The 12,335-nt window shown below is 42.5% G+C and overlaps 2 protein-coding genes across 3 annotated transcripts in view; one reads left to right on the top strand and one right to left on the bottom strand.

The window, feature by feature from the left end:
- Positions 1-82: 82 nt before the first annotated feature.
- On the top strand, positions 83-7,623 carry Cbr-spr-4 (the record flags this gene model as incomplete). The annotated part of the gene is given in 9 exon segments (XM_045237025.1): positions 83-439; positions 732-872; positions 892-909; positions 977-2,200; positions 2,471-2,602; positions 2,659-3,074; positions 3,998-5,469; positions 6,111-6,784; positions 7,414-7,623. 9 exon segments carry the CDS (start codon positions 83-85, stop codon positions 7,621-7,623), a joined length of 4,644 nt encoding a protein of 1,547 aa, XP_045094684.1.
- A 2,715-nt stretch (positions 7,624-10,338) lies between these two features.
- Positions 10,339-12,335, bottom strand: part of Cbr-lin-10 — a gene marked incomplete at both ends in the record, with an annotated part of 23,871 nt that continues 21,874 nt past the window's right edge. For both annotated transcript variants that reach the window (XM_045236115.1, XM_045236606.1), the window contains 3 exons: positions 10,339-10,444; positions 10,491-10,578; positions 11,177-11,600. In XM_045236115.1, the coding sequence (XP_045100844.1) occupies positions 10,339-10,444; positions 10,491-10,578; positions 11,177-11,600 (618 nt within the window). The remainder of the gene's footprint in view (positions 10,445-10,490; positions 10,579-11,176; positions 11,601-12,335) is intronic.

Below are 12,335 nucleotides of genomic sequence, written 5' to 3'. Positions count from 1 at the left end.
ACCGAATTTTTTCTCTTTTTTCATCGCTTTTCTCTCTCCTCTCCTACAGCACACCAAACTCCGCCCCCTTCTTTCAGAATCGATGTCATCTGTTCCGACGACTTCATCGGCTCCAGTGACGCCTTCAGCTCCAGCAGCAGCAGCATCGGCTGACGATAGCCTCCGACGATCGAAACGTCGAAAGTTCACACTTGACGTCGTCGCCGCCGCCCATGGAAACAATCAGAAGCGTCGGAAGCGCGACTACGGCGAAGTCGCAGATTCCGACGACGATGCCTACGACGATTTGGATGATTCAGAAGCGGGAGGCGGAGCATATGCGGAGCAGTTGAATGTGGAAACTGGTGGAGGAGCAGGATCGGATGGTAGACGGCGTAGCAGAAGGAGTACGGCCGTGTTTCACGGATATCAACAGGATACTTATGATAATTGGGTGGAGGTGAGATTACTGTAGGAAAAATTGGGTTTCTAGGCCACAACGTCTCTAAGCTGGTTATTCTGGTGGCCTAGAAATTTAGTGATTCTAGGCCACAAGATTCCTTTTTCACGGCCTAGAAGTCCTGGGTTTCTAGGCCGCCTAGAAATCCAAAGTTCTAGGCCACAGGAAATTGAAGCTTCGGCTATATTGTGGTGGCCTAGAAATCTTGGGTTTCTAGGCCACATGAGACCGGAAAAGGCTTGAGCTTGTGACGCGGTAAAAATCCCAAAATTTCGAATTCGTAGGCCACAAGATTGATCGGCCTAGAAACCCAAAAATCATCAAAAATGGGCGGAGTCTAAAACCCCGAAAAAAGAAATTCCAGATGAGCGGTCCATTCGCGTGTCACAAGTGTCCATCGCGCTACGAATCCAAGTCCAGCCTAGCCAACCACGCCAAGATGCACACCAAAGAGCGGAAGGAGTTTAAGTGTGAGCTGTGCTGCTTCTCGTCGCAACACTGAAATCGCTGACGTGGCACAACAACGTTCATAAGCAGTTCGGTGTGCTGAGTCCCCAGATTTCACCAGTGACGACTGCTGGAGCAATTCCGGCCCCTGACGCTGCGTCTGCCGGCTCTCCGGCTTCAGATTCTTCGGATTCGGCGCCAGCACCTGAGGCCCAGAACACCTCGATGGACTCGTCAACGTCCACAGCGTCTCTGGTGGCTCCAGATTTGTCTGTGGAGCCACTGCCGGAAGCACCTGAAGGTCACGATGATGATGGTGATGAGGCAGCACCACTTCTGGATGCTGAGAATCCAGAAGACGAGGAGGATGAAGACGATGGGCCGCCGGTTTTGGAGCGGGAAGATGAGCAGAGGGAAGTGGATCAGGAGAGAGAGGTCTCCGAGTCTCCAGACCATCTTGCAGTTCGCAAATCGGGAAGAACCTCAAAGCCAACACAAAAGAAGCTGGAGGAGAAGAAGCCACGCAAGTATACGAAGCAGCAGCAGAAGACGTTGCCGATTCTGGATGCGTTGCCGCCGGTTTTGGATGACACCACAGCTTCCGGAAGGCTTCAAGAAGACACACCATCACCACGTGGATCTCTTCCAACGACATCTGCACCATCGTCGGTGACACCACCACCAGTAGTTCAGAAGCAGACACCTCCGGTCGTTCAGAAGGAGACATCGAAGCGCGGCGTCCCATGCTCCAAATGCCCGTACACTTGCTCATCGGTCACACGTCTTCAGAGACACTTCCGTGGACACACTCTAGATGAGGGATACATTTGTCCAGAGCCCGAATGTCATTTCATGTGTCGAAAGAGGGGATTCATTGCTAAGCACTACATTCTTCACTCGAAACCTTTGCTAGGACAACCGAAGTTCTGTCGGAAAGTAATCAATAAAAAGAATGGAAAGGTGACGATTGAAGAGGTGGAGGATCCAAATCATCCGAGTACTGGTGAAGAGCCGGAGGATCTGGACACATCGGTTGAAGACGTGACGATGGAGGAGGAAGAGGCGCCACCGAAGCTCGAGGTGGAGGAGAAGCCAAAGAAGAGGAAGTACGAGAAGAAGTCACCGGAGCAGAAGCGTCTGGAGAAGGAGAAGAAGGAGCAGAAGGAGTTGAAGAAGTTGAATAAGATGAAGGCGTCGGAGAAGATGCCGGAGCTTCAAATCGAGAAGGTTGAGGAGGAATCAGAAGACGTGCCGGAAGAGAAGATGCCTTTGATTCCACTGACGTCGAAAGCGAGAGTTGGGTTGATCGCTAAGGTAAGAGGAATGACCGAGTCTGAAAATGAACTGAAAATGCTCTACTGGAGCTCTAGAAGAAGGTCTAGGAGTTTCTCAGCTACAGGATGGCTCCAGAGCTCTAGTAGAGCATTTTCAGGCCAAGACTTGGATTCTAGAGCACAAGTATCAGCTAGAATTGCTCATCCTTATATTCTTTAGGGCTCTAGAGACCGCTTTTGGCCTAGACGAAGATTCTAGAGCTCCAGGAGCACCTTTAGGATTGCTCATCCTTAAATTCCTTATTTCCAGGCTCAAATCAAATCTCACAAGACCCGGATCATTGACGGTGTCCCACACAAGCAGTGCAACATTGGAGAATGCGATTTTTTGACGACGTCGATCACTCAGTTGATTTTCCATAAGACCAATAAGCATGGAGCGGTAAGTTATAGGCTTTTAGGCTTTTTAGGCCTTTTCTCTAGACGACAGCATTTCAGAAAAAGGCCTTCCCATTCCATCGTTTCCTTTGCTCCACTTGCGGCTACCGTACCACCAATTTCGGTGCTCTTCGTGCTCACAAAATGACCAACCACCTCACGGCTCCAAATCGATTCCATCGAACGTTCTATCTCAAAGAAGCCATTGGCGATAAGTTCTACATCAAGTATTTCACGGGAATCGGTGCGACTCCACCTCCTCCTCCGTTGCTTGTTCTCGACGACTCCCAACCGTCATCGTCAAACGCTGTGGCTGTGACAGCGCCAATGAAATTTCCTCACGGTAAGAGTGCCTCTGAATTCACAGCACAACCAAAAAAGAGATTTTCAGTGCCAGTCGTGGCACCGACGATGCGCCAGATGCTGTTCTTCGCTCAGCAGGACGAAGACGTCGACGATGAGCCGTTTGATTCGATGTGAGTTTAGAAATCGTCGAAAAGAGGCGTAGAATGGTTGAAAAGGGGTCTAGAATAGGCCCTAAACTTAAGGTCATTTTTCGATGGGCTAAAAGTTATCTAGAATGGTCGAAAAATGCTCGAAAATGGTCTAGAATGGGCTATAATGGACTAGATTAGACTCGAATGGCTCAAAAATGGTCCGAAATGAGCCAAAAATGGTCTAGAATAGTCCAGAGTTTTCTAAAATGGGCTAGAATGGTCCAAAAAGTGTCTAAAATGATCGAGAATAGGTCTAGAAACTGCTAAAAATGGTTCAGAACTCGCTAAAAAAGGTCTAAAATAGTCGAAAATCATTGAAAACTAGACTAGAAAAAATATAAAGCTGGAGGCAATCTAATGGTCGAAAAATGATCTAAAATGGTTGAAAATAGTCTGAAATGATTGAAAAATGGTCTAAAATTAGACTAGAATGGTCTAAAAATGGTCTAGAATGATTGAAAAATGGTCTAGAATGACCCGAAAATGGTCTGGAATGATTGAAAAATAGTCTAGTGTGGTCAGAAAAAAGATCTAAAATGGTCCAAAATAGGCAGAAAATGGTTTAGATCAGTCTAGAAAGGCTCAAAATAGTCTAGAATATTCGGAAAATGGTCGGAAATAGCCCAAAAATGATCTAGAATGGTCTTAAAATAGTCTAGAATGATCCAAAAATGGACTAGATTAGACTCGAATGGCTTTAAAAAAATCTAGAATGATCCAGAAATGATCTAAATATTCGGAAAATGGTCTAAAATGGTCTAGAAATGATCTAAAATAGTTCAATAATTGACTAGAATGGTCAGAAAGTAAGTATAAAATGGTCTAAAAACGGCCTAAAATAGTTTAGAATTGTGGCCTGAAACAGCCTAAAAACCAAGCCTAAACAAGCCTTAATTTTCCAGTTTCCGCCCCGAAGCCCTAGCAAATCTAACCCCAGAAGAGTTTGCCGCACTGAAAATGGTGGAATTCTGCTGCAACGTTTGCCCCTACCGTGCACCATCGATGAACCGTTGCCAGCGACACTACGCGAAGCACTTCACCAACGACCCGATCAAATGCAAAATGTGCTCATGGACGGCGCGAGGAGAGGAGGTGATGAAGGCGCATGAAGAGATGCATCGCGTGGATTTGGCTGAAAAAGCGGCAAAGTTGGCGGCCGAGCAGCACGCGATGAAGACAGACGAAGAGAAGGCGAAGCATGTGGAACATGAAGAGTTCAAGCAGACGGATCTCTTCAAATCCATTCATAAATGGTGTCTGGCGGAGAAGGCGAAGCGACCGGAGCTCGGCGAGCCGTTCACTCGCAAAATGATTGACTCGATTAAAGGATTCGCGTGCACTGATTGTCCGTACACATCGAAGTATCGTGGTGATATGAGAAGTCATAAGAAGCGACACGATATAGAGCAATCGTTTAGATGTGTTCAATGCACATACACCACCAACCGTCCTGTTAGTCTTAAGGATCATATGAAACAGCATCTAGTGGTTAACAACTCGTTGGCTAATGGATCAGGAGCAACCCATCCTATCGTTGTCAATCAAGGAATCCCAATTGGAACGCGTCGTGGATTCGGCAAGGACCGCATCTACAACTGCTCTCGTTGCCCTTACACCACAGTATCCATTGGATGCCTCTGGCGTCATGCTCGCTATCATCGTCGTGTGCCGAAGCACAGCATCTGCTCGAACTGCACGTATAGCTCGCTGGATACCAAGAAAATCGAGGAGCACATTCTGGTCCATCTGGCTATGGGTGGCTCAACGGAACAGATTCCATTTGTGAAGCGAGTGGACCATCATGGGCGGCCGGTATCGTCGCTAACTGATTTGAACGGGGGGCCGGATAACAAGGCTGGGGAGAGAAAGGTGCAGAAGAGGAAGTTGGAGAAGGCGGAGAAGCAAGAGAAGCAAGAGGTGAAGGTTCCAGAAGAGGATCCAGAATCGTTGGAAGATGAAGATGAAGAGGATGACGAGGATGAAGTGCCAAGATCCTCCTCCAAACGACCATCAAGATATAACAAGGTTAAGAATGAGGATAAGGAGTTCAGAATCTACAACTCTCCAGCTCAAAAAAGACGTCGTACGTCGGTTGAACCATCGCCGGATCCCGAGCCGACGCGGCAGCTCTCAGAACGAGTCTCCAGGAATAAGATCAACTATTCGCTGCTCTCAAAGAACGGGTCTGGAAAGGCGACGCCGTCGTCGAGCTCGTCGAATCTGATGAGGTTGGCTGAGATGGAGGAGGATGACGAGGGAAAGGAGGATGGAGAAGCGACGAACGTTGTGAAGCCGATGGAGGAGGACGAGGATCCGATGGATATTGGACACTGGAAGATTCGCAATTTGCTCAGAGACGAATTTGGTGTTGATGGTGAGTTTTTTCGGCTATTTTGGGCCAAATTTAAGTCGTTTTAAGCCTATTTTAAAACATTTTGGGCCTATATGGATTGATTTTGGGCTTAGGAGACCAAATTGAGATTCTAAAACAGCGTAAATTTTAGGCCAATTCTAGACCGTTTAAAGCCTACTATTAACCTAGTCAAGGCTTTTCTAGACTGATTTTGGACTTTGGAAACGAAACCGAATTTCGGGCCTAGAAATAAACTAAATTTTAAGGCCAATTCCAAGACATTTCGAGCCGATTTAGAGGAATTTCGGGCCAAATTTAGGATATTTTAGGCCTATTTAAAGCCATCCTGGGCTTACCTGAATGGATTTTTGATGACTTCAGAGAGGGCCTAGTAACGGCCTAGAATTTTTAGCCATGTCAGGCTATTTTAGGCCAAGCTTAAGACATTCTGGCCCGATCTAGACCGATGTTCGGTCCAATTTTGGCTGTACCTGATCAGTTTTTGGCGGTTTAGTCTAATTTTTAGGCCAAATGACTTCTAAGGCCTTTTTTAGATTAATTTTAGTACACTCTGAAATTGTAGAATAGATGAAACTATGCTCCATAGTTGCTAAAAGGGGCGGAGTCAAACATGAAAAATAACCCCGAATTCTCATTTTCAGCACCAATCAAATGCCCCGACTGTCCATTCGAATCGCCGGACGCGAAGATTCTCGAAAACCACCGATTCTTCCACTCGCCGAACGGACCGACACGCCCATTCGTTTGCTCGGAGTGCACATTTAACACGATCACGCCAACGGCTCTAATTCAACACTTGAAAGTGCACAACGACGGAAATGACGAGGACATGCGGCACGCGAAGAATCCACGTCTTCAGAAGCATCAACGGAAGGGAGACACTATTCCGCACGGTGTGAAAGGGTACAGCTGTACGAGTTGCTCGTTCAAGACGACCACGGAGCACAAGCTGAAAGAGCACACGGCGATTCATCGCGTTCATTTGATCAATCGAATTCGCGTCTCGATGAAGCGACAACCGCCGAAAGCCGAGTATCAACGGCCGAAAATGAAGCATTTGATGGTGGCGAAGAATGCGAAGCACTGCAAAAAGTGCACGTTCAAGTGTGTCACTCAGAGCGTCTTCATCGAGCATTTGGATCGTCACGGATGGAATCAACTGTACAAATGCAAGATTTGCGACTATTCGGACGCGTGCAAGTCGGTCGTCGACTTCCACCAAATGCACCATCACTCGGTCAAGGATCAAACGCTTCGCGGCATTATTCAAGCGACGAAGATTCGCATCGAGCACGGACACATTCAGAATCCGGAGGTAGGACACACAGACAATAAACGTCTGAAGGCTTGAAAAGGTGAACTTTTTGGCGCCTGTGGAAATTGAGAATTTTCAACTCATAGAAATTGTCTGAAATTTAAGATTTTTCCGACGAAAAAAGCCTTAAAATTGCCTTCAAAAAAGCGAATACGCTCTGCTGAAAAATTTAAAAATGCGGAATTTTTCTTGGCTATCAGTGGAGCGCACTTGCACACTGTGCGATTCCGTGATATATAGTTTAAAATCTCTTAAATTATGTGTCGAGAATCTGAAAGTGGGCGGAGCCTAAATGCTCAGAAATTCATTTTGTTGCTTTTCAGAATATTTTTGACAGTGAAAATTAGAGACTCTTTTTGCTAATTTTGAACCCGCGAGGTGACAATTTTCAGCCGAAAAAATGCATTTTTTGAACTAAAAACGCCTTTACAATTGCCCGAAAAAGTTTTGGTAAAAGTGGGCGGAGCCTAAACGCTTATATTTTTTTAGATTTCAGAATAAATTTTCAGCAATTTTCAGCAGAAAAAAATGCATTTTTTTAAACCTAAAAAGCCTTTGAAATTGCCCAAAAAAATTCAGGGAATAGTGGGCGGAGCCTAAGCATTTCCTAACTTTTTTTTGAATTTCAGAACGCCGATGCGGCTCCAACGCCCGAGGAGATTGTCAAACGATCTGGCTCCATCATCAAGTGCCCATTGTGTGAATACGTCTCGCACGAAGGCTCCCAGCTGGCATTTCACATGACTGTTGAGCACCTCAATGAGCCGAATGCCGAGGAGACGATCTCGTTTTTGAGCATGGGCATTATGCCGCCAAGAACCACCGTCGTGGCGGTTTAAATTCTCTTTTTCGAATGATTTTAATATTGTGATTGATTATTCCATTTTATCATATGTGTGTCTTCGGGTCTCCCCCTTTTTTGTGTGGCGAAAATGAGAGATTTCGTGATGAAAATGCTCTGAAAAATCATCTGAAAATCGTAATTTTGACCCTGAATCTCTCATTTTCATTTTTTTTCAAATTTTATTTTTCTCTTTTTTTCGTTTATAATTAAAATAATCCCTTAATTACCCTATAATTTTTCATACTTTTTTCTATTACAACGGGTTTTTTAGAATTTCCGCTCCGCCCCACTTTTCTTACTGTAACATCCCCCCAATAAGCTCCGCCCCCCGTCCATCAAATATGTGTGTGTTTGTAAAGTAGTAATATGTCATGTTTTCCTCTCTTTTTATCGATTTTTATTCTTAACTATTAAATTCCCAATTCCCGGAAAATTCCCCCCCCCCCCCTCTGTGTCTCTTTTCTAAATATTTTCGTCTCTTGCTCTTTTCTCTCGCTGTGTGCTCATCAAAATGAAATTCGTTTAATTGATAATTGGTATTTAAGAAAATCGATCGAAAATTAAAAATTCTGAGATTTTAAGATTTCTGAGAAATTCTAAAAAGTCTCCGAACCCCAAAAATCTAGAAAAATAATGCCGAATAATTCAAAAATTGTTCGCAAAATCGAAAATTTCAATTTTATAGAGAATTCTGAAATTCTAAAAAAAAAATCGAAAATCTGAAAAATCTAATTTTTGAAAATTCTGGAATTCTGAGGTTCTGATTTTAAGAAAAATGTCATTTTTTTTTGAAATTTTGATTTTTTTTACATCAAAAAATTGCCATTTTCAGATGATACCAAATTTTAAGAAAACCCGTCATATTAGGGTTCCTAACTTTGAGCCAGTTTATCTCGGCTCCTGTGAAAAATATCAAAAAGTAGTAAACTAATAAAATGTTTATCATAATAAACATCATTTTATCAGTTGACTACTTTTTGATATCTTTTACAGTAACCGAGATAATTAGGTTCAAAAGAAGCAATCTTTTAAAGGAGCTTCACACCTTGCAGCCTCCATTTTGAGCTTGAATATCTCAGTTTCGAGAAACGAAATCAAACATCTGGCAACTGATAAAATGTTGGCGATACTATGAAATACCTTTTATCAGTTCACTACTTTGTGGTATCTCTAACAGGAATCGAGATAATTGGGCACGAAATTCCATTAGAGAAGTTACGGTAACTTATACTCTAAAAGAATGTATGCGCTTTGAGCTTGATTATCTCGGCTCATTCAAAACATATCAAAAACCTGTCAACTGATAAAACGTTTAACATAATATCACCAACATTTTATTAGTTGACAAATTTTCGATATCTCTCACAGGAATCAAGATAATTGGGCTCAAAGGAGCGACCTTTTGGAAGGAGTTTCACAGATTTCAAAAGTGGAAATTCAATAATTTTTTAAACGTGATCAAAAACCAATTTTCAAAAGAATTCAAAAATCCTTGACCCTAGGCCATTGACCTTGGAAAGAGTGCTATAAAGGAAGAGGGAAGCGGGGAAAACAATCAGTTCTCCCTTTTTTGGGATCCAGAGAGGGGGAGCCGGGGGATGCTGGGGTCTTGTGGCCGGGAACCGGGACCTGGGTCCTGGGTGTAACCTAGATTTTTTTGGGTCCTGATCTAGATTTTTTTGGGTCGTGACCTAGATTTTTTGGGTCGTGACCTAGATTTTTCGGAACATGACCTAGATTTTTTGGGTCACGACCTAGATTTTACATAGTCTAGCCAGAAGATTGTAGCCGCCGACTGACCCCAGGACCCCTTGGGTCTGGTTCCCGGATCCCGCGGGTCACCTCCTCTGGAGCCCAGAGCAGGGAGAACTGATTCTTCCCTACACTTTCCTCTTTTTTTATAGTATTCCTCCTGAGGTCAATGGGGCATCTAGGGTCGTGGGTTTCTGAAAAAAAAAATCACGTAGTCGTTTTCGTTTTGTTGAAATTCGATATTCTTAATTTTTCGAATTTTTTAAAATCAACTTTGAATAATTATTGAATTTTCACTTTTGAAAGGTGCGAATCTCCTTAAGAAGATTGCTTCTTCTGAACCTAATTATCTCGGTTACTGTACAATATATCAAAAAGTGATCAACTGATGAAATATTGCTGATATTATGATAAACATTTTATCAGTTAACCACTTTTTGATATCTTTCAGAGGACCCGAGATAAACTGGATCAAAGTTAGGGATCCCACTATTACTAGGATTCTCAGTATTCTTTGGATTCTTTGGATTCATAGGATTCTCAGGATTCTTAAATTTTGAAAATGTTTAAACCAATTTTTTGAAAAAAAAATCTATTTTATTAAATTACCGAAGATTCAAAAAAAATTGAGAAAAAGACGAAAAAAGAAAGAGAAATCCCGATTGTGACCAATTGAAAAAAAATGAATGAATTTTTTTTGGAAAAACTGAAAATTTCGAAAAAAAGAGCAAAAAAACATGGCAATGTGGACTCGCAGAGAATCACCTAGAAACTGAAATTCAAGAAGAAAATGCGCTCTTTTGAGAATTTCAAAACCCTCAATAGAGCGCATTTTCACTTTAAAAAAAAGAGAAAAAGAAGAAAGAAAGAAAACATGATTATCACAGAGAAAGTGCGGTGTTGGGAGAGGGAAGAGAGAAAAAAAGAAAAAAAGAAAAAAAATCGATAATCGATTTTCTCAAATGTACTGTGGTTGTTCTTGACCCGTTAACAATCGGAACATTGACGTCGGCATCGTCTTCATATGAATTTCTCCAACCGCCGTGGCGAGCATATTCACAATTCTGAAAAATTATCGATTTTTCAGAATTATCGATTTTTTAGCCTCACCTATCATGTGCCACCGCTACCACCGACGTGCCGTTGATTTCGATGATTCGGTGTCCGACGCGAATTCCTCCGCGTTCAGCGATACCGCCTAAAATGTTTGATTAAGACTTTGTACAGTAATTAATTACAGTAATCCGTAAGTTAAAGGCAACGTTTTCTTAACTTTGCTAAGATCACAACTCATTAAATTTGGATCTGAGTTGTTTGAAACATATATTTTTGAATTTGCCTTGCCAGGCGCTTCAAGATGAGTATAAACACGACTAGTTTTAGAAGATTTTGAGGATTACTGTAGTTTTCGTGGTGGGACCCAATTTTGTAATTTCAGGCGTGTTTATACTCATTTTGAAGTTCACAATGAACAAAATTGAACAAAAAAAGTTTTACTCAAATTGAGTCAAAACCAAGCGAGTTATGATCTATTTCATTTTGAAATTTGTGAAAAATTCAAATTTTCAAAATATCTCAGTAATTTTTGGCACAGTTTGAAGAAAATTAATTTTTTCAGATTTCGCTTGTTACGAGCTTCAAAATGAGTATTTTTCAAATAGCTACTTTCCAAAAAGTTTGAGGATTATTGTAGTTTTCGCGGTGGGACCCAATTTTATAAGTCTAGGTGTGTTTATACTTATTTTGAAGCTCTTAGCGCGCCAAATTCAAATTTAAAAATTTCAAAGTTTCCTTACCTCTCAATAAAGAGCAAATGACACCGTTTTGCACAGAGAATCCCAACTGGTATTTGGTATCCGGTCGTCGTATCCTAACCTCCACCACGGGCGGCGTAGACACTACCGTCATCCGGACCGCCGTCGCAGTTTTCATATTCTTGATTTGCGTCTGAGCAGCTGATAATGGCAATCCAACGAGCGAGATTCCATTGATATTGATGATTTGATCTCCAATATTCAATTTATTCGAGTGGGCGGCCGGTCCGATGGGATTCATGTGTGCAAGGACTACGGTAGGTAGCATGGACCCCCATCCAGACTCCACGACAACAATTCCCAGGGGTTCACCGGCTTTTTTCGGGACCACCACTTCTTTTTGGGTTTCCTTTTTGGCAAACATTTCCAACTCGTCACCAAGTAGCTCTTGGGAGTTTAGCACTTCCTGAAAATACAAAAAATTGTGTCAAAAAACTTTAAAAACAAGAGTTAATTGTAGAAAATTTTATGAGCTTCATTTTTCTAGTTAACCGTTTTATGATAGCTATTCTCGTTTTTGAGATACAGTATCTTTTTGATTTTAACTATTTTTAGCTGAAAATCGCCAACTTTGAAGCCCTACAAAAGTGGTCCAATTTCTTTGAATTTGTCTGAAAATTTCAGAGTCTACTAAACAAAGATAGAGCTTCAATTTTGTAGTTGACAACTTTTTTGTGAAATTTGACCTAAAAGAGATATGAAACGTGGAAGTGTGAGTTCCTTCGGGCCCACCACCGCTAGTGCGCCGACGCGCCTTCTGAGGATCCCCTTCTTCCACGTGGCATATCTCTTCAGTCTTAAATTTCACAAAAAAAGTGTCAACTACAAAATTAAAGCTCTGTTTTTGGTTAGTATACTCTGAAATTTTTTTATCAATCTATCAAATGCGAGCCGCTTTTTGAAGCCGTCGAAAAATAACCACATCTTTATTTTTTGAAGAAAACAGCTATAATTTTCAAACGTTTCCTCACAGGTGATTCGCGAACAATCCGGTACGGTCGCTCCGCGTTCGCGCGCGGTTGCGCGAACCGTTTTTAGTAAATAGCAGTACATTATTCGGATTGATCCGTATTCTGTCCGTTCGCGAGCTCCGTATCCGATCCGATTGCGAATCATGACCAAACGGATCCGTTTGCGAATC

Source organism: Caenorhabditis briggsae, assembly GCF_000004555.2.
Source record: "Caenorhabditis briggsae complete genome, chrI, whole genome shotgun sequence".
Classification (NCBI taxonomy): domain Eukaryota; kingdom Metazoa; phylum Nematoda; class Chromadorea; order Rhabditida; family Rhabditidae; genus Caenorhabditis; species Caenorhabditis briggsae.
Note: the sequence above shows the minus strand (reverse complement) of the source record. Positions and strands in the feature narration are given on the sequence as shown.